Below are 23,200 nucleotides of genomic sequence, written 5' to 3' on the forward strand. Positions count from 1 at the left end.
GACATTGGTCTTGGTGATGATTTTTTTTTTATTTTTAATCTGATACCAAAGCATTAGTTGGGACATCAGTCTCTTAGAATTAATAGCATCACCAAAATGAAAAGACAACCTACTGAGTGGGAGAGAACAACTGCAAGTCATATGGAGAAAAGGAAACCCTCGTGTACTCTTGGTGGCAATATACATTGGTGCAGCCACTATTGAAAGTTGTATGGAGGTTCCTCACAAAATTAAGAATAGAACTGCCATCTGACCCAGTAATTCCATTTCTGGGTATTTATTCAAAAACGAAAATACTAATTCAGATAAACATAAACACCTCCATGTTTGTTCGAACATTATTTATAATACCCAAGAAGTAACTTAGTGTCTATTGATGGATGAATGGATAAAGAGTTATTGTATGTATATACACAATGGGATAACTGTATTTAGTTGTTGAATTTTAGAATGGAAAGTCACTGATGACTGAGACAATAGTTATTTCCAGGAGGTGGTGGGATGAAAACCTTATTGAAGTGAGTTTTGCTGAAGACTGAAACAAAGAGATGGGGTAGAAGTGAAGGTAGATGGCAGAAAGACCATCTAACTTAACTCTTCAACCAGGGCCCTTTGCTTATGGAAGGGGGCCCAATTTATTATTATGCTAGTGCAACTGGGGTATATTGACTGGTCACTCTTGGTGGGTAGAGCAAGGGATTTCTCAGGAAGTATCTGTTTATGTCTACTCTTTACTTTCTTGGAAGCAGCTTCTTACACATGACTTACTGGTGTTTAGTCTATTGCTAATTCGATGACTTTAATAGACTGGTATGAAATATTTGCTCAGAGCTTTTATTAATAGTTCTGCTTTTTTCACAAGCAATTTATTTTCTCAACAAATTGGCTTGACAGTTTTGATTTCCCTGTGGACACTTGAAAAAAAAATCTTGCTCTTAAATATAGAAGTTTGTACAATGTGAAAATGAAATTCAGTACCTAGAGTCTTAATTGTTTAAAAAAATATATATATATATTTTTAATTAACTATTTGATAGAGACACAGCGAGAGAGAGAAGGCAAGCAGAGGGAGTGGGAGAGGGAAAAGCAGGCTTCATGCAGAGCAGGGAGCCCGATGCGGAACTCGATCCCAGGACCCTGGGATCATGACCTGAGCTGAAGGCAGACACCCAACAACAGAGCCACCCAGGCACCCCTAGAGTTTCTGTTGTTTAACTGAAATACTTTTAGGGATGGGATTTGTTGTAGTGGTCCTTAGCCCTGTGAAACATAGCTACATATAATGACTGGCATGTGTTTTGTCTAATAATCAATTTTATCTGATTCCAGTAAATTTTTAAAAACCGAGATCGATCATTAAACAGTTGCTAACTTGCTAATAAATTTTGCTAATTCTATCCATTGCACATTGTGTTTTATTTCAGTGTATTTTTATTTAGGGTTCTGGTCTTCAATTCTTTTGATCTCGTACCATAGTGGTTAAAGAAGAAACCAATTTGTATTTGAATAAGTTGCAAATAATTGTGATATAAACAATATCTGAAATAAAAAATTTCAGAAAACAGCAATTAAAGGTATGATAAATATGAAATAAAAAGTTTTAAAATAATGATGCTATTGGGGCACCTGGGAGGCTGCCATTTTAGTGTCCAACTCTTGATCTCAGCTCAGGTCTTGACCTCAGTGTCATGTCATATTTTTCTAGCATGGAGCCTACTTAAAAAAAAAAAAATTGTGCTATTAATGATGGCTTTCTACTACCATTAGTTAATTTTTCAAGGCACCATACAAATGGTTCTCAACTTTGATTATTTGTTAGACTCTGTTACCGTGATTCTGAAAAAATCATGTTGTACAGGCCCAACTGCCAGCATGTTGAATCAGAATTTCTAGGGAAGGAGATTAGCTTTTTTTAAAAAAAAAATCTGTGATGCTGGTACACATCAGCTTGGTAACTACTTCTCTGTATACTTAAAGGTAGATGAATTCATTTATGATAATTGATGTAAATCCAAAGTTTATATCTTACCATCATCCTCTTTTCTTTCTCTCCTTCCTTTTCCTGTCATTCTTTCCCTGTTTCCCCTTTTCCCTCCCTCCCTTCCCCCACCAGGGCCTCCCTAAACTGGTACGATTGTATTTGAAGCTTAAGAGCTAGTTTTAGGAAGTAGGAATGATTAGTTCTGTCATTTTCATGTACAATTATGCCTTTATGAAATTCATATTATCTTCAGTATGTGTTGAAGAATATTTTTGAGCTACTCAGCGATTTGTGAAGATGCGTTCATGTAAAAATGTGTCGTTTTACTTTATTGGGCACAGGTAAAGTGCATCATTCATAATATATTGAGAGAGAAGTAAGTGCACTGCTTATGCCTTTGTGTGGAGCTAACACTTTTTCGTTAGGGAATTTCATTTATAATAGATAATTCATGATCCTTTCCTGCAGGGACAGGTGAGGCGCTAGTGTGCTCTTCTACATGTTAAATATCATTAAGTCTTAGTTTCTTTTTCAATGAAAACAAAACAAAAACAAAGCTTTTACACCTGAGCTATAAGACTGCATTTTTTAAATCATTGATTTAGAGATGTGCATAGGCTCTACCTCTGTATGTATATTAACAGAACCAAAGTTAGACATAGACAGCAATACAATAAGAGCTGTGAAATTTAGTACCCTACTTATATCAATGGATAGATCATCCAGCAGAAAATCAGTAAGGGAACACTGGCTTCGAAGGACATGTTAGCTGTAGTTAACATATATGTGTAGCATGTTTTATGCAAAAGCAACAGAATACACATTTTCCTCAAATATATATGGAACATTTTCCAAGATAATTCATGTGTTAGGTCATAAAACCAGCTTTAATAAATTTAAAATGCCTGAAATTATATCAAGTTGCTTTTCTGACCACAGTGGTATCAAATGAGAAATTAATTACATGAAGAAATCTGAAAAATTCACAAATGTATTGAGATTTACATGCTGCTGAACAACCAGTGAGGCAAAGAAATCAAAAGAGAAACACCTTGAGACATTTGAAAATGGAAATGTAACATACCAAAATCTATGCGGGAAAAGGAGTTTACAGAGGGAAGTTCATAATGATGAAATGCCAACCTCAAGAAACAAAGTCTCAACCTAATTACACCTCAAAAAACTAGAAAAAAGAAAAAATGAAACCCAAGGTTAGCAGAAGGAAGGAATTAAAGCCTAAAACAGAAATAAATGAAATAGAGACTAAAAAGACAACAGAAAAGATGAATGAAAGAGCTCATTCTTTGAAAAGATAAACACAATCGATAAGCCTTTAGATAGACTCACCAAGGGAAAAAAGGATTCAAATAAAATCAGAAATGAAAGAGAAGATGTTACAGCTGATACCACAGAAACACACAGGATATACAAAGGATAAGAGACTAATATATTCCAACAAATTGAACAACCTAAAAGAATAGGTAAATTCCTAGAAACATAAAACCTACCAAGATTGGGTAATGATGAAATACAAAATGTGAACCAATCAATTACTAGTAAGAAGACTGACTTAGTAATCAAAAACCTCCCAGCAAACAAAAGTCCAGGACCAGAATGGCTTCACAGGTTAAGTTCTACCAAAACAATCAAAGAAAGTTAATATCAATCCTTCTAAAAATCTTAGTGAAAATCGAAGAGGAGGGAATTCTCCCAAAGTCATTTTACAAGGCCAGCATTACCCTAATACCAAAAACACAAGGATGTCACAAGAAAGGAATATTACAGGCTAAATAACCCTAATAAACATAGATCCTCAATAAAATATTAGTACATTGAATTCAACCATATATTAAAGGATCATACACATGATCAAGTGGGATTTATTCCAGAAATACAAGGGTGGTTCATCCATAGGTCGGTCAATACGACACACCATATTAACAAAATGAAGGATAAAAATCCCAAGAACATCTCAAAAAGATGAAGAAAAATGATTTGATAAAATTTAACATCCATTTATATAAAAACTCAAAGTGGGTATGAAGGAAACTTACTTCAACGTATGTGACAAGTAACACCACCCTCAACTGTGAAAAGCTGAAACCTTTTCCTCTAAGGTCAGGAACGAGGCAGGGGTGCCCATTATTGACACTTAACATTCAATATAATACTAAAAGTTCTAGACACAGCAGTTAAGCTTCTTGAAAAAGAAAGGCCTCCAAGTTGGAAAGGAAGAAGTAAAATTGTCAAAATTTGCAAACAACATGATATTATATATAGAAAACCATAAAGACTCCACCAAAAAACTGTTAGGACTAATAAATGAATTTAGTAAAGTTGCAGGATAAAAAATCAGTACACAAAAATTGTTTCATTTAAATACACTAATAATGAACTATCAGAAATTCAAAGAATAATCTCATTCACAATTTCATTAAAAAGAATAAAGTACCTAGGAATAAATTTAACCAAGAAAGGAAAAGATCTATATATTGAGAACTATAAGACATTGATGAAAGAAATTAAAAAAGACAAATAAATGAAAAGATACTCCATGCTTATGGACTAGAAGAGTTAATATTGTTAAAATGTCCATACTATTCAAAGGAATATAGAGATTTAATTCAATCCCTATCAAATTTCCAAAGGGGGAAGGTGTTTTTCACAGAATAGAACAGACAATCCTAAATTTTGCAGAAGCACAAAAGACCCCACATAGCCAAAGCAATCTTGATAAAGAACAAAGACTGGATGCATCACAATCTCTGATTTCAAAATATATTATAGAGCTATGGTAATGAAAACAGTATTGTATTGGCATAAAAACAGACACATAAGTCAACAGAACACACTCGGGAACTAAAAAATAAATCCATACATACCTGGTCATTAATTGATGACAAAGGAGCCATGAATATACACATGGGGAAAAGACCGTCTCTTTAATAAATGGTGTTGGGAAAATTGAACATCCATAAACAAAACAATAAAACTTGATGACTTATCATACACCATACACAAAAAATAAACTCAAAATAGATTAGAGACTTGAACATAAGCCCTGAAACCATGAAACTCCTAGAAGAAAACTTGGGCAGTAAACTCCTTGATGTAGGTCTTGGTGATGATTTTTGAATCTGATACCAGAAGCATGAGTTGGGAGATCAGTCTGGAAAGTTTCAGTGCAGCAAAGGATTACATCTCCAAAATGAAAAGACAAGCTACTGAATGGGAGAAAGCAATTGCAAATCATGTATTTGATAAGAGACCAATCAAAATATACAAAGAATTTGTACAATTCAATAGCTTAAAAAAATAAAATCCAATGAAGAAATGGGCAGAAGACCTTCTTCTATTTTTTTTTTCTTTTAGAGTTATTTTTAAAGTAACCTCTATACCCAACAGGGAGCTAAAACTTATCCTGAGACAAGAGTCACTGTATTCTACCACCTGAGCCAGCCAGGTGCCCCTGAATAGACCTTTTCAAAAGAAGACACATGCGTGGCCAATGGGTACATGAAAAGATGTTGAATGTCAATAATCAGGGAAATGCAAATCAAAACTGTACTATACGTTTTCATACTGCATCGTTCTTTTCAAAAATGTCTTCACAAGATAACACCTTAGTGAAAGTACTGGTTTAGAGGAGCAGTAATGTGGAGAATAAAATCTTTCCCTTTCATCATACTGCTCTTTGAGCCACAAAAATCCTGAGTTTACATACCAAAAAATCCGTGACAGAAGGTAGTTTCATTCATTCATATACAGATCATATTGTTGAATACCTTTTTTTAGCGGTACAGGCCTTGTCAAATGTTAAAGGACATTTGGTTTATCCAGATTACTAACTTCCTGCCATTAACATCCTCTTGAGTCCTTATTATGTGTCAGGTTGTGACTTTAAAAAAAAAAAAAAAGATTTATTAAAGAGGCAAGTTAGGGGTAGAGGGGGAGGAGGACTGAATCTCAAGCAGACGCCCTTCTCCCCAGCAAGGAGTCCCACAGTGCGTTGGAGGGGGGAGGGTTGAATATCACCATCCTGAGATCATGACCTGAGCCAAAATCAAGAGTGGGACCCTTAACTGACTGAGCCACCCAAGCACCCCCCAGGCTATGAATGTCTTAACGGTGATGTTCCATCCATGTTGAATGAATGGATGGGCAAAAGTTTTCCTTCCTACATTTTGATGCATGCCTGTTCCCTCTTTAAAATTCTCTTCTAATTCCTATCTTGATTGTCTCAGCACAGCCTGATCATTGCAGTAATTAAAATTTGATAGGATATAGGATCTTTAGGATAGGGAAACCCCCCAAAATAGTGACGTAAAATGGAAGTTTAGTTTTTTTCACATGAAAGAAGTCTGTAAGCAGGCAATGAAGTGTATGTGGGATGGAAGGTTTGCTTCCTGGTGTCCTGGGGTATCTCGGTTCCTTCCGGCTGTTGCTCTTGTTTTGATGGTCCTGGGTGGCTGCTTAAATTTTATTGAGCAACTCCTCAATCCTTGATCCAGATGGCAGGAAGGAACAAGATAAGGAGAGGATGGAGCACCTTCCATTTTAAGGAGACTCCCTAAAAGTAACCATTTTATTTATTTATTTTATTTATTTTTTTAAAGATTTTATTTATTTATTTGACAGAGATCACAAGTAGGCAGAGAGGCAGGCAGAGAGAGAGGAAGGGAAGCAGGCCCCCTGCTGAGCAGAGAGCCCGATGTGGGGCTCGATCCCAGGACCCTGAGATCATGACCTGAGCTGAAGGCAGAGGCTTAACCCACTGAGCCACCCAGGCGCCCCTAAAAGTAACTTTTAAAGGTCTGATCTATGTCTCCTTGGCCAGACTTAATCTTAAAACTACATTTTGCTACAAAGGGGTCTGGGGGATTTAGTTTTTCACCTGGAGAATAATGTGCCTAGTAAAACAATAAAACAGAAAGCAAAACAAAGTAAAAACCAAAAATGAAGCAAAATGACCCCCTCATGCCCCCAGGATTCTGTTTTTAAAGAAGAGAAGGTATCCTGTGGCAGTTGTTGGCCTCTGCCACAGTCAGTCATTCACAGTGATGCTGTCTGAAGGAACGTCCTGGATTCCCTTTATCTCTCAAGTGATTTTGCCAATTCTCATGCCTCCTGCCATCACTGTCTTGTTCATGCCTACTCCTGCTTGCCCTTTCCAGAAGTGGTGGGAAAGTCCTGAATCAGAGATGGACCTGATGTCCTCTAATTGCTAGTGAACTCCAAATGAAGTTTTAAATGTAGTTTTAAAATTATGGACTGTCACCTTCTGTAATCCACTTCTTACAGTGTTCATCTTAAAATTGTTCACATTGTACTCTAATTTCATACTCTCACTTTGGTTTTGATTTTACAAATAAATCAATTATACTCCGCCTCTGCCTCGGTTCTCCGTGTCTCTCCATGTCTTCATGTACCTCGATCTTAGTAGGTGCTGGTTTTCATCCCCGGGACATAAGTCTGAGGAGGGCTGCAAGCTCAGTGGTGCCCGAACAGGAGTGTTTTATGCTCTGTAAATGCCTGCTAAACAAATGAATGAATCCTAGCCTCTCTCCCTCTTCTCTTCGGAGTAGAAGATTGTTTCTATATTTAAAGAATCTTCTCTCGAGTTTGCTGCCATTTCCTCTTCGTTTCTCATAGCTGACTTTTTATTTTTTAACAAGAGGCACCTCTCCTCCTGGTTTACTAATGCCTTGTTCTCTTCCCTGAGTTGAGGCTCCCTCTGTGACTTTTCAGATTTTGCTTTGAGATTTCCCCTTCTCATTGGCCTTTTCTGGTTGTTTAGTCTCTGTGACATCTCTAAGAGCACGCTGTGTTATTGATGGCGCATTCTGGGAAATACGGTCTTTGTTCTTTTACCTTTCTGGCTTTTCCTTCTGCAATTCCTTTGTTGATGTGCTTCAGCTCTGTAGTGGTGACTGGTGAGCCGAACAGTACGATGTTGCTTCCCTCCTTTATTCTTTTGTCCCTGCACTTTGCAGGATCTCAGGTGCTAGGCTGCTCTTTGACCTTAGCAATTATTTCTGAATGCATGGTTACGAAATAGACATAAATTGCTTTTAGTTCTCGTTTCTGCATCCCCTTTAAATACTTCCTGGGAGCCTCAAACTCCTCTATGTAAGCAGTACGTCTGAAATCTGGGATGCTGGTCCTTGCCTTGGGTTCCTGTCAGTAGGGCATTGCTTCTGAAACTGCGTGGTGGTTACCCTAATGGTAACGGATAGCCATTTCCTCTGTGGTGTTTTTCTTGTCTGGAATGCCCCTTCCTTTATTCTTTCCAACTTCTTCTTCTTCTTTTTTTTTTTTTAATTTTCCTGTTAAGATCAAGTTAGGGATTGCATTTCACAAAGGTTTCTAGGGTGACACCAGACCTTATTGACTTTCTGTGCTTTGAATTCCCACCATACCCATCTGTGTATTACCTGGTCCTTTTCAAATGCTTGTGTCATATTGTACTGTAGAATAAATCCTCTTTATTATAAATGTTTTACCTTACAGATACTCTGTAATCTTATTCTTCTTTGTACTCTAAGTGACTGCTTTATAATCTGCCCTTAAAGAATGCGTGCTGTGGATGATGGCGTCCCCTTTTCATTTCCTTATCTTGTTCCATTTCTAACACTGAGATTGCTTAAAAAATTAATTTTTCTTATCACCAAACAAATATTTCTCTTCCATAAATGAAATGGAATGCTTGGACTGACAAGCATTGAATGACAGGTTTTCAACAGCCTGATTGCATTTTACATTGCACTATTTTTAGTACATTATAAAGGGCTTGGAATGACTGTTGGGAGAAGTAACTTTTCTGTCTTTTGAGTGTCTCCGTCTCTTGAGTATCATCTAAAAACTTGGAGTAAAAGAGTCATGAAAAGAGCTAGTGGGATTCTGTGCATACACAAAGTTTTTTATGGGGTAAGGGGGAGAGAGAGACCGGGTAGGAGAGAGAAAATGAATAAATGAGTGTGACAACATGTGCCCTCCCGGCCCTACTACTTGGTTAATAATATCAGGATGATGTTGGACTAGCAGGATAGAAGACTGGTTGCGTCGAAGGGATGGATGTCCCATAACGATGAGAATTCATTTTAAGACCATTTTTGCTCCTCATCCCCTGCAAAAAGAAGCTTACCCAATTGTTTGGGTTATTTTTTTTAAAGATTTTTATTTATTCATTTGACAGAGAGAGGGGAACAGAAGCAGGGGCAGTGGGAGAGGGAGAAGCAGGCTTCCCACTGATCAGAGAGCCCCACGCGGTGCTCGATCCCAGGACCCTGGGATCATGACCTGAGCTGAAAGCAAATGCTTAACGACTGAGTCACCCAGGCGCCCCGATAAATTGTTTTTATAATCAATTCTGCAGTAGTATGATAATGTTGGATAGACATATTGGATAAAGTCGATCTGGTTAAACTATTGTGTCTTTTCAAATTAAAATATGAGAAATTAGCTGTGGTTGAAATTTAGCTCTGTGGAGATTGAAGATCTGGATTAGTAGAGTGTGATTCCAGACTCAAATGAGGGGAACAGAGGACTCTGTTCACCTACTTATTTAACTTATTTTATTTCCGTAGGGAAGTTGAAGTACTGCCTTGTGGTTCTGAATCAGCCTCTGGACAAATGTGTTCGTCGTCTTTGGAGCAAAGGTAATCTTAATTAACATTTATATCTCTACTTTCTTAATCTGTTTAGGACTAATGTGACTATTAAATATTCCAGAATCTAACTACAATACCAAAAAGTGGAACTTATAACTAAGTGATATAATTACTAAGAATGGATCTGTTCTGTTAGTAGTGTCTATGGGGAGTTTCCCCAGGATGCACCCCCAAGGACAGAATGACAGTGTAGCATCACCACCTATATTTCATATATTATGTGGATGTTAATCCTGAATGCTCACCAAATGTTTGTTAAGTGTAAATAGTTTTGGCACCAGCAACGGTAAAAAGCATCCTCAAGCCTAGCTCATCCCAGCATTCAGCAATAAGATATCTGCTGGGTGACCCCATTTGCAGGGAAAAAAAAAAGAAAGAGAAGAAAAAACACTAATAGTATATTAGGATCTCAAGGGATGCTGAAAAATATAAACGTGCAGGAGTTTTGCAGAATTAATACCTCTGTGAGTTTTCCTATAAGAAACAGACTTTATTAACTATTTTTTACAGTATTCTTTGATTTTTTTATAGCATTAGCTCTAGGTGAGAAAATAGTATTAAATATCATTTACTGTTTTGAACCTCTGCTTTTCCATGAAATCTTGAGCTTTTTTCAAAGGGATTCTTCTGCTAAGGTTAGCAATGTAAATTTTGAGCCAAACTAGATCGGCAGAAGAATATGATTTTTGATGTATCGATGTGTATTCTAGATGAATCTCCTATTGCAGAATTCTTTTGTATCTTCAGCATCAAGGCTGTGTGTCCTAGAATCCACACCTCTCATGTCAATAAACTCACATATGTGTAGTTGTGATAAGAGAGGGAATAGATCATTATGAATGATTTTGTATAATGAATTTTTCTTGTCTTATGTGATTACCATGAAAACACTTGATTCTAAATTTAGCTATCTTTATGTTAGCCAGCTGAAAATTTCACATTATTTTTGCACTAAAGGTTGGAAGGCTATTTAGCCAGTAACTTCACTTTCCTAGAACCTCTCACTTGCTTATAATTAGGTGGTTATTCAGGTGCCATCAGAAAGGTCTTTATGTTGTCATGTCAGTGCCTAGTGCTGTGTCTGGCACGTAATTGCTTAGTAATTACAACCAGTGAAAGAATGAAATTTAATTTGGTTCATATTGCTAATAAATACCAAAGTAAACTGATCAAGCACATTCTTTTGATCTGAACTTACCTGGTTTTCTCACATTTTTAGGAAAGCGTGAGCAGTTGTATTTTATTACACTTCCTTAAAATAGACAAAATAGTCCTTAATAGGAACTGCTGGAAACCTTGGGTAGGGAAAACTACATCTAGGAAGTCTCATTTTGGAGGGTGGAGGATCCGGTTTTGTTCGTGTGTGAAACGGTCTAGATTTTTGAGCTGACTGACGCTTCTGATATTAGTTTCCTGCAGTGAATTGGATTAGAAAAAGTTTCATGCCTGACATACACCAACTATTTAGTTGATTTGCATGAAAAATGAACGCTGGGTCAGTCTGTATACATGGAGAGAACTAAAGATATCTAATGTAACATGGACTACAGTGGTTAGATAATGCTCATTTCCAAAATAACTTTTCTTTAGATTATTGAAATACACTTTTCTATATATGTCTAGGATGATTCTTGTCTCTCTGGAGCAATTAACCATTACAAAAAGTGGATCTGTTCATAAGTACTGAGGAAAGGTAGAATAGGGTTTTTGTGATTCTCACAACAGAAGCCATGATTTTTTTGTTTGTAGTGTCCTGTTTTGTGTTCCTCTTCTTCCAAATAAAACTTAAAAAATTAAAAAAAAAAGGTACTGGGTGCGTGAGTGGCTCACTCGGTTGAGTACCCAACTGTTGGCTTTGACTTGGGCCATGATCTCAGGGTTGCGTGGGGCTCCTCACTTAGTGGGAGTCTGCTTGAGATTCTCTCTCTTTCTCCCTCTGGCCCTCCCCTCGTATGCATGCATGCACACTGTCCCTCTAAAATAGATCTTTTAAAGCAACTGGATACTAAGGAGGACACTTGTTATGATAAGCCCTGGGTGTTGTATGAATCACTGAATTCTACTCCTGAAACCAATATGGTACTGTATGTTAATTAGCTAGAATTTAAATAAAAATTTGAAAAGAGAAAACAAAAACAAATACCAAACAAATAAAAGTAAAAAAGAAAAACAGGGAGACTTGGAGCTTGAGCTGCTGATGTTAACAGAAGAGAGAGGCCTAGAAAAAATATAGGGCAGCCTTGAGGGCCTGGGACGGAAAGCAGTGTGGCATTGTGGGATTTCAACACTTAAGGGCTGGGAGCAGGCTTGCCCGCTACTCTGTCTTGTATGGGTGACTTTTTTCTGTAACGTTCTGTAGCAAGTCTGAGGATTTGTGAAGAACAGAAATCAAGGGGTGAAATCCAGACTATTGTATCAAAACAAAGACAAAATTTAGAGGCTGCTGCACAGTGTCCGTCTTTTATATAAAATCAATAATTTAACTTTCATCTATGCTAAGGACTTCTAGCAAGTAGGGATTTCCTGAGATTCCTTTAAGGGGAAGGACTGTTTTGTAGGTTTATTTATTTTGCCCTGCAACGTTTTTATGACATGTAATTTATTTTAAATGACTGAAGAAAGGATTCAAGGGAGATTAAAGGTAGAGATGTTTTTAAATATATTTTCTCTTTAATACTTCATGAAGTTTCAGTGTTTTTCTTGGTTATAGGTCTTGGTCATTTTAATCCCAACCTGTCCCAGGAGTTTGTATACTTGATTTAATCTGGAGCTATAAGTACAGAGATGGGCGGATAGATAGAACTGTAGGTAGTATCGGACTTTTCTGTAACTACCAGAGGTTATTGGCATTTGTGAATGGATATTGCCCTCAGATTTCTTAACTTTTTCTTTTTCTTTTCTTTTTTTTTTTTTTTTTTTGAGTCAGACTTTCTCTTCCAATAAGTGTGTTTCTCATCCCGAGATATCTGATAAGTGAAAAAAAATAGGGAAGTCTGTGTTTGAAGGATTCTTTTTATTTCTTTTGTAGATCAGTTATTCTCCACTTGTGGGCACCATACTTGTCAGGGTCTCCAAAGGTAGTAAGAGAGATCTGAGTTACATTAAAAAGAAATCTGATATTCACTTACCGGGGATGAGGTAAGTGATGATCTGACCATATATCAGATTCCAAGGAGTTTGCCTTATTAAAGTGTATCTTCATTTTTAATGTGAGTTCACAGCTTTTCTCTGTCTTTTCCATTTGAGCCATAGAACATGGTGACCAGGTAAATTAGATTATGAGTAATCAGATTACAGTGATCCCGGGTACTTATGTACACAGTGACACTCTTCCTCTAAGAGGAGTTAGTTTTCTTCACTTGCCCTCTCTTTCTTTCTTTCTCAGTTCTCAGCTAACAAACCTTCAGATCATGCCAGGGTATAGGCCCTATACTTGGGTTCATTGCTGATGAGGCTTTAAGTTATAAAGGACACCCATAGAGCATACCTGAATCAAAATAGAAACAAGGCCTTTGATTTTATGACATCAGTGTTTTCCCTTCTGTTTCATTTGTAACTGATGCTTGCTGAGGCCATTCTAGGTCAGCCATTGGGTCCAAAGCTGGGGAATCTAATGGCTGGTTCTTAGTTGTGGCTGCAGCTGAGATAAGGGAGCACAGACACAGGTGCTTCCTCAAGAAGCAGGTCAGAGGCTCTTGGAGCCACAAGTCCTTAGAATGAACTTGCTCATCCTTATTTCTTAAGTAGCTGAAATTATCATATATTTGATTGACTTTGACTATAATTTGGTCATGTCTGTATGCCTTTTGGTTTCTTTTTCAAATAAAAACACCTTCCATAAATCAGTTTTTAATAGAATCCTGACTTGCTCTACTAATTAACTGATCTTGTGCTAGTAAGTAGTATTGCCATCAGTCTTAAGTTTTAAATGATGAAGGAATCTGCTGTGAGGCACCTTGCTTTGGTAGTAGTTTTGTTGTATCTTTCCTTTATAAATTGTGTACTCTAGGACTCAATAAGCTTCTTTATACCTATTTATTTGAGGTTAAGCTCAGCCAAAATAGCAAATTTATATAAGATTCCTTTTCTTTTTTTTTTTTTTTTCTAGCCTCATTTTTCTATTCGGTGGGACCTCTACCTCATTTCTGGTATCCAGTGTGATTATTCTCCTTAAAATAAGAGAAATTGAATACATGCCATTTTTAGGTAGATTGGTTGAACTGATTGGTTTGCTTTAATATAACTTGGTATCCATCACTGTTTTAATCTTATTAATTCTATTTGTATACTTTATCCGTGTTAGAGGGATTTCCAGGGAAACATATTTTCTGCTAATTACCTTACAGTTTTGAAATCACCTTAATTCTATTCTGACAGCTGATTCTGGAAGGGCTTCTGGTCCATCTTTTTTAAAAAAGAGTGGTTCTACATATACTACATTTTTTTTCTCTGTCTCTCTCAGGCCTCCTCTGTCACAGCTATTTTTTCTTATGTGTTTAATGATTGATATGATAAAAAATGACATTTGTTATTTTCTTTCTTTTTGCATAATATAGATTTTTATTTATTCATTTTGGAAACTTTCTCTCATCCTTGAAAGTCCAGCACCAGTGCTGTCTCTTGCGAAGGAAGTCTCCCTTAGCTAGCCTCTATAGAGAGATCATCTTTGTATTGTATTTTTCTTTTCTTTGTATTGATTTTCTGTTACTTATAAATGTCACCTTATTCATCCTTGAGGATAAGCTCCTTGAAAATTGATACAAAATGCTTTGCTTGTGGTGTTTCCTCTTATCTCCTGTGAGGCCAGCCTGAGGGTAGTGATTGTAGGTTATGTTGGCAATTGTTGGAGACCACTGTTGGTCTTTGGTGCTTTCTAGATCCTGGAAATACTCTTTCCCTGAGGTGAGCCCATTAGCAGGTGCATGCATGTGGGGTCTCTTCATTTGCTCTTCTGATTCATCTTCGGTCCTCAGCCTTGGTTGGGTCCCTTTTCTACTTCTGTTAAACTCGAAGACTATCGTTCATTTTTTTCCCCTCTGCTCTCTGACTCCCAGATGCTTATTTGGTATTTCCTCGTATAATGACTTACAACTCATATTTTCATTAATCTCTCGTTCTTTCCACATAGCTTATGTGCAAATGTATTCCTTTTTTTGCCTTTATGATTTTATGCTTTTGATGGTTGAAGTGCTAACAAATGTATCATTGTACTATATTGTCTTTGTTCATTAAGTTATTATGGTAGGATACATCTTCTATTATATACAAGGATAGAAAATTAGGCAGTTCAGCAGTACTCCTATCTTTTAACATTAGTGTCTAAATAGATTCATCATATAGTCTTATTATAATACTCATAAAGCTTCCTTAAAATAATTTTGTTGTGAGAACTGTATATTAACTTTATTGTTGTGAATTATAAATGATTGTTTTTCTCTAGATTTCCATCCTTAATTATAGAACTTACGTGTTCATTGTACAAATTTAAAACATCAAATTTGTAATGAAAAAATCAGTCCTTATAACTGCTTACTATTCTCTTTATTGTTTCTTGCTTTTATTTTTTCCTTTTTAACTATTTCCTATGAAATGGTTTTCATAACTATTTTTAAATATCAGGTTAATAGATGAAATGTTACTAATAAATAGGAAAATGCCCCTGAAATGATGAGTGCCAGGCCGTGTGACTCTGTATGCTTCATGGCAGGTAAAACAGGCATTTTAAGTGTCTGTTAAATTTCTTTATTGTTTATGCCATTTAGTTCTGTGTCCTAATAGGTCAGTTTTTTTCTTTTTTCAAAGATTTATCTACTTGAGAGAGTGAGAAAGAGAGTGTGCACACACAGAGGGGAGGGGTGGGTTGGAGTAGAGAGAGTCTTTAAGCAGACTCTGTTCTCAGCGTGGAGCTCCATGCTGGCCTCTATCCCATGACCCTGAAATCACAACCTGACCCAAAACCAAGAGGTGGTCGCTTAGCTGACTAAGCCAGTCAGGTGCCCCCAGTATGTCAGTTTGTAATGTGACCAGAAGATGGCTTCCAGCTGAGCATGGCTGATTATGGTTTATGCCCCATAAACCATGAGTATTTATGGAGCTATTGATGCATGCTCCATGTTTAATCTAATACACACACGCACACACACCTTCTTTGCCTGATGTTAAGCCTCACTAGAGTGATTCTGCTGTGTGGTAGTGAGAGGAGCATGAGCAGCTTATTGATGGTGATCCTTGCCCAGGAGGCTGAGAGGCAGCCTTTGTGGTGAGGTATCCTTAGTGAAACAAAGTAAAAAGACAAAAGTCCCGACGGATTCTAGTTCTACACTAGAACTAGGTGGACTTCCACTTAAAGCCTAGAAGACATCCCCTCTGGATCGCGCTCCAGGGCTGAATGCAACGTCTTGAATTTCTTTTCTTTGTGTTCTGTAGATCAAAGTACTCAGGAGTTAGATGGCCTTCCCTGAAATGCAGACCTTGTCATGTTCAACAGCTCTTCCTAGCAATTTGTAATGAGAAATGAAGGTTTCTCTGTGGTGATTTTTCTCTGTTTCAGTTCAGTATATAGCTAATCCACTTAGTGTGAAAAACTTCTTGAAGAACAGGCCAGAGAAGCAACCAGAAATACATGGGGAAGTTCACATTTTCTCCCACATTGTATTGTCCGTTGTGCCCTGCAGAATCAGGAAGTATTTATTTTTACCTGAGTCCTGTTTTAAACCCTGTATACTGTTAGGTGTTAGGTAAATACTAGTGTTTCTGTGTGTATTAAGCCTTTGTCCCACTTTTAGTGGCTTCTCTCTTGTAATAGGGTGTTTCAAAGTCAGCTATATCTGGAAGTTTATTTAATCGACTATAGATGAGTTAAACATTTCCACAGTTAGTGTTTGTGTACAATGATAGATTAAAAAATAACTAGAACTTTTCTGTAGTATTAGTCTTTGCGGGAAAGCTGAGCCTCTCTGAGCTTTTAGTTTTACAAGAGTAAAACTTGCTTGGAGTCTTTGGAAAGAAGCTGCCACTGGGAGGCAGAGAAGGAAGAGGGTGTAAGCCCATTGCTTACCACCTCACTAGGAGACAGATGTTTGAGAGAAAATCTGGTCCACATTCTTGGTATGTGTAGTCAACCTGAGTGGAGTGCCAGAGGAGAAAACCTTAGGGAAAAACACTTATTAGCTACTAGAAGAGGAACAGTATTGGGAGGAAGTACTCTACTTTTGAACATGTTTAGTAGAACTGAACAGTGTGAGTTGTTTGATTCATCTAATGGCAGAATCTCGATGGAAATGAAACCATGATACCTTCTCGTGAGGCTTCTTTGCAGTCTAATTAGTTACCATGAATTTAGCTTTTAGGAATAAGCTGGTTACAACTACCTGGATAGGTAGAATAGCATGTACATTTTTGTCATTTGAGTATATTGAGGCCAAGACCTAACAAATACGTTATCTGGGAAAATGGTAGGCTTTAGGGTACTCTTATTTTAGTTAGGATGATTTGAGATCCATCTGTTCTAGTAATAAGTAGCTTTGTCATTAGACTTAAGAATCCTGTAATAGTTAAGCTTATCACAGTTTATTGAAGCACCAAATTGACACCATTTGTGTCGTTTTCTGTGCTTAGTGTTTCGCAGAACTTATGCTTTGAGCACATTTAAGTGAACATTGAGCCAAAGATCCAATGAGCAATTTGCATACTTCGTTCTGGTCCATTAAGTAAAACAGTTATGTACAAGCTGTGGTCCCTGTAAATAAGGCTGGCAGAAAAGATCTGTCCCAGTCATACAGAAACATTTGGGAGACTACAATAAGATTATTTAATATAGAAGACATTATTTAATATAGAAGACATTTAATATAGAAGACATGTATCAGTGGCACAAAACAAAATAAGTTTTGTTTGATATAAGACCAGACTTCTATTTTACCATTCCCATCCCCAAGATGATGGTCCATTTCTATTAAATGAGATCTTTTATCATCCTGAGTCTTATAATATAAATATTATCAGATACTTAAGACTTCTGTGTTATGTTCATTCCCAGGATTCCCTCTTATATCTTTGTTTTATTTTAGTAACTATAATATCATAGAGAGTATAGGGAATTTGTACCACAATTTCAGTACCTAATATTTGAAATACATTGGGGGCGCCCTGGACGGCTTAGTCAGTTAAATGTCTGACTTGACGATTTTGGCCCGGCTCTATGCTCAGCAGGGAGTCTGCTTGAGAATATCTCCCTCTGTCCCTCCCCATACTTATGATCTCTCTCTCTCTAAAATAAATAAATCTTTAAGAAAGTATTTGAAATACATTTATAAATCTTGTGCTGTACTTCCTAATTCTCTGGTACTTTACATAAACTGCTGCACTTTTTCTACTAAGGAAAGGTCATTTTCACATTAACTTTCACAGCATAACATTTTCTAATATGTTTACCGAAAGGCAAAAAATACCCGTCCATTACTTTGTTCTTTAATCCATATTTTTTTGAGCATGGTCTGTGTCAAGCAATGTACAGGGACTGGGATACCAATGAGGAAGACACAGGCCCTTTTCTTGAAGTGTGTAGAATGTAGTGTCTGATGTACCCATTCCCAACATATTTTCCAAATAGTTACTGTAAGGTGTAGGGGACCGATTGTTAGAGACTCATTTGTTTTCTCTAGAATCATATGTTGAAGCCCCGGTGTGATAATATTTGGAGATAGTGTCATTAAAGGGGTAATTAAGATTAAATGAGGTCTTAGGTGTGGTCCTAGTGCTGTAGGATTGGTGTCCTTACAAGAAGAAGAAGAGACACGAGGGTTGGTGCTCTGGGGAAAGGCCATGTGAGGACAGAGTGAGAAAAGGTTCCCATCTGCAAGCTGTGGGAGAGGCCTCAGGAGAAACCAGCTCTGTTCACACCTTGACTTTATACCTCTAGTCTCCAGAACTGTGAGAAAATAAATTTCTGTTACGTTATCCAATCTATGGTATTTTGCTCTGGAAGCCCTAGCGATTTAATGCAGTTGTATGCAAGGCTTCTTGGCAAGTGGAGGATTATTCAACTCTCTGTTCTCTATAAAATAGCATTGATCTCAAAGGTTCTTTTTATTTGTAAGCCTGGTGCCAGGTGTTCTTATAGGCAGTCTTGATCTTACTGTCCTACCTTATAGCTTCAATCCATTACCAGTACACATTGACATTCAATGCTGAATAGCCTCAGATGGATAGTGGTTCTCCTTGTTTACAGAAGGCATTTCAGTAACTTCAGAAAAACAGTTGAAATACCATGTATATTAGATATTAACTTGATAGAAATAGATTTGGGAAATACATTTTGTACACCTTAAACACAGGAAAGAGTGTGGATCAAAGAGAACAAAACACAAATTTAAATAACTCAATTATCAATAATTATTTTGGGCATTAATTTATTACCCTGTATATATGTATTTGCTTTTCTTATAAAACATCAATTAGAAAGTTTCTTTGCATTACTTCGGCACCATTATAAACCTCAGTCTGGATATTTTGTAGGTCATTTAATCTCAAGGCCAACCTTTGATGGATTTTGTTTCCCTCCTCCTTCATAGGCTGTCGTTCTTATATGATGTAGCCTGTTTGCAGTTGTGGTGGCCAGGCTTTTGCAATAGATTTGTTCATTGAAGAGTAAATAAGGGATTACAAATCTCACCATGGGTGATACTTGTTACTTACTAGGTAAGATCTTCTAGTGATGGAAGGATGTTTTAGGTGAGGGCGACAGTAGGTTTTTTGTTTTGTTTTGTTTTTTAAGATTTTATTTATTTATTTATTTGACAAAGACCTAGCAAGAGAGGGAACACAAGCAGGGGGAGTGGGAGAGGGAGAAGCAGACCTCCTGCTGAGTGGGGAGCCTAATGCGGGGCTCAATCCCAGGACCCTGGGACCATGACCTGAGCCAAAGGCAGATGCCTAATGACTGAGCCACCTAGGCACCTGATGGGGACAGTAGTTTTTAAGCAAAGAAATATGCTTGTAAAGAAAGGTTGTTCCCATGCTTTATTTTGTTAGTTTTTACAGTTTTGTGTTTCTGACTTCTTTTTAAGATTTTATTTTTAAGTAATCTCCACAACCAGTACGGGGCCCAAACTCTTTTTATTTATTTTTTTTTAAGATTTTATTTATTTATTTATTTGACAGAGATCACAAGTAGGCAGAGAGGCAGGCAGAGAGGAGGAAGCAGGCTCCCCGCTGAGCAGAGAGCCCGATGTGGGGCTCAATCCCAGGACCCTGAGATCATGACCTGAGCCAAAGGCAGAGGCTTTAACCCACTGAGCTACCCAGGCACCCCGAGGGGGCCCAAACTCTTAACCCCAAGATCAAGAGTTTCGTATTCCACCAATTCAGCCAGCCAGACATACAGTTCTATGATAAAAATGTTTAAGATATGTTATTTCCTTTTTAATATGTACATTAGAAAATTACTTCACCTTTTTTCACCCTCAATTCCTGCCATGTTAATAATATATATGTAACACTTGGGTGGTTTTTATGAAGTGAGTTGACTCACTGCTGTAGCCATACTGGAAAAATGATTCAGCAGACCATCCAGGGATAGTCAATGAAATGGGTTAGTGAGATCAGCTGATGCATTTGCCAAACTTTTATTTTTTATAAAAGTTACCTGCCTCTCTCTTCTTTCTGTGCAACTTAGAGTGAAAATGGGAAAAATACTGGTGGTGGTGATTTCCTCCCAGTAAGTAACAAATGAATGACTGTAAGAATTGAGCAATGTAGGGGTGCCTGGGTGGCTCAGTGGGTTAAGCCGCTGCCTTCGGCTCAGGTCATGATCTCAGGGTCCTGGGATCGAGCCCCACATCAGGCTCTTTGTTCCGTGGGGAGCCTGCTTCCTCCTCTCTCTCTGCCTTGCCTCTCTGCCTACTTGTGATCTCTCTCTGTCAAATAAATAAAATATTAAAAAAAATTCTTATTAAGAATTGAGCAATGTGAAGTATTTCATTTTAAATTCCTTCACCCTGCTGTTGAAATTTTTTCTATATGTAAGTGGTCAATGTGTAAAATGTATTTCAAGGTAGTGGATGTTAATGGAAAAATAATAGAATCATCCAGAATATTTGTTTTTGCATCTATGATTCTGCCACTAAATAAAAGTGTCAAAAATGCACTTACTCCCCCTTAGGACACAGGAGTATTTTGCTTGCTCAGTAATGTGATTTTGTCTTTAGGATGTTCTTGGAAGTACAAAACAGAAACAATAGAGGATGAATATGGTACACTGAGTTTTTTAACTGTCAACAGCTTTTGGCTATGTTAAGAAATAGATTGGTAACATTATGTTTCAGATGTACTTAACATTACTATCTTGGACCATCCAAGAGACAGATACTTACTGAATATATAACTTATCACTGGTTACAAACCCAGTCTTTTTGCTTAATGATTACTTTATACATCTTGTTTATAATTTGGTAATTTTGGTCCTTTTCTTGGGGTTCCACTGGCACTCATTCATGATTCACAGGATTGTGCATTCTTCCTGTTCAGTAGCATATAGGATATTGTAGAAATAATAAAAGGGACAGTATCTTTGTATTGGCTGGAAATAGCCTGGATTTGTTACATTGGAGGGAGGAAAAAAATATAGACTAAAATTTGTGTGGATATGAATGTACATAGAGATTTTAGGGATCTTGAGAAATAAAAATGTGACTTCAACAACTATATTTTTATTTAACTCAATAGAGTTGTTTTCACTTATCCATATGGTTTATCCACAGCCATATGTTTAAATTCATCAGATTCTCCTTTGCTTTGATTTTGTGGATAGGACTATTAGTTTTGTTTTTCCTTACCTTTTAGTTTTACTAATATCAATGATTACTAAATCAAAGATGTCCTTTAGAAAATACGCTTTTAATCATGACATTCAATAGGCCTCTGAGTACTATGTCCCAAAACTCTCACTGAGCGAATAAAATATCACCTCTCATTGTTGGAAATGGTGTAGGAATATTGTCGATTGTCATGATGTTACACATGGAACATTGTTGTGAGTTTTTAAGGGACATTTTTTAGCAGAGGCCTTCATAATAACTTGCATACCATGTGTGCCCTTTTATATCTTGTCTTAGACAACGAAGCAAAAATATAATATGTGAAGTTACAAGTTAGTCTAAAACTAGCATTTTTTCCCAACCGTAACAGAATTGTAAGCATCTTTAATAAATTCCCAATATTTTCTTGCAGAAGGGGTGAATTGTTTATGTTCTCAGAGTGTAGCAAATCAAGATATATCTGCTTTTTGGTTTTTAAAGAAACCACACTCGTGGGGGTGCCCTTGTGGCTCAGTTTGTTAAGCTTCTGCCTTCAGCTCTCGTCATGATCTCAGGATCCTGGGATCCAGCCCAGGATCTGGCTCCCTGCTCAGTGGGCAGTTTGCTTCTTCCTCCTGGGCCTCTTCTCTCGCTTGTGCTCTCTCTCTTAAAATAAATAAAATCTTACGCAAACAAACATAGCACTCCTTTCTCCACGGGAGAAAAACAGAAAACATGTGCAAACTTTTTTTTTTTTTTTTTTTTTTGATAAATAGAATGTGCTCCTTTCATACTTAACAATGTTAAAGACATTACATATGTTCAGTTAAATGTGGTATAAAATGGTTTGGAGGTTCTACTTGTAGAAAATGGTTTTTCTATCATGTCTGTGACATCTGTTAATTCTCCATAAGCACACAGCTATGAACTTTTTTAGCTAAGTGTAATCCTGAGGCCTTCTACAGAAAGCTGAGGCATTACCATTCATTCAGTTTAACAAAACTCTGAGGCTGTGGTATGAATGTGTATATTTTATTCTTTATTAGCCTCAACTGACATAAATGTTTCTGGAAGTAAGATTGAACCTTATAACACCTGTATTCCTTGTCAAAAACAAAAATCAGCCTTAGTTATGGCAAATTTTGATGAACTGTGACTCTCAGCAAACTAGAAATTTTTTCTGCTAACCTATGAGAAGTTGTGAATCCTAAATGTCAAACTCCTAATCATTATGAAAACAGCTTGGTCAAGATTCTGTCCATTCTTCATTTCTTTTCTCTCTCCACTAATGAGACTCCATATCTTGAATGTTGTTGGTCTTGGTACTTGGAGATCCTTTGCCATTAAAGTGAGTTTCAGTTATATTTACTATATGGTTCTTACTATGTCAGGAACAGTCACTAATTATTTTATATGAACATTTTGTTTATATGAACATTTTTAATACATGTTAAACACTGGAGCAATCTGAAGTATTTATGTATTACTTTATATTTCTGTATCAGCGTGGTATAGATAACAATTTCATTAGCATTTCAACTTTAGAATTAATATAAAATCTACTAGTGCCTACTGAGCCTTTTGGGTTCTCCTAAACAGTTTTGTATTGCCATGCAGTTGTTGATGGTGTCTGTTTTTCTTTTTAAATTTTGAACAGTGAACTAACTGTAATTTCACCTGTTTTATATTGTTTTGAATCAAAAGTAAAAGACAATGTATTCCTTGTGATACATGGATAGTGTCACTTTAGTAAA

At 36.8% G+C, this 23,200-nt stretch overlaps 1 protein-coding gene across 1 annotated transcript in view; it reads left to right on the top strand.

Moving 5' to 3' along the window:
- TPK1 (thiamin pyrophosphokinase 1) overlaps positions 1-23,200 on the top strand; it is a 335,002-nt gene that overhangs the window by 63,549 nt on the left and 248,253 nt on the right. Inside the window, exon 3 of the mRNA XM_059396203.1 lies at positions 9,568-9,639. Coding sequence (XP_059252186.1) covers positions 9,568-9,639 — 72 coding nt within the window. The remainder of the gene's footprint in view (positions 1-9,567; positions 9,640-23,200) is intronic.

The sequence above is a fragment of the Mustela nigripes genome, chromosome 4 (assembly GCF_022355385.1).
Source record: "Mustela nigripes isolate SB6536 chromosome 4, MUSNIG.SB6536, whole genome shotgun sequence".
Classification (NCBI taxonomy): Eukaryota; Metazoa; Chordata; class Mammalia; order Carnivora; family Mustelidae; genus Mustela; species Mustela nigripes.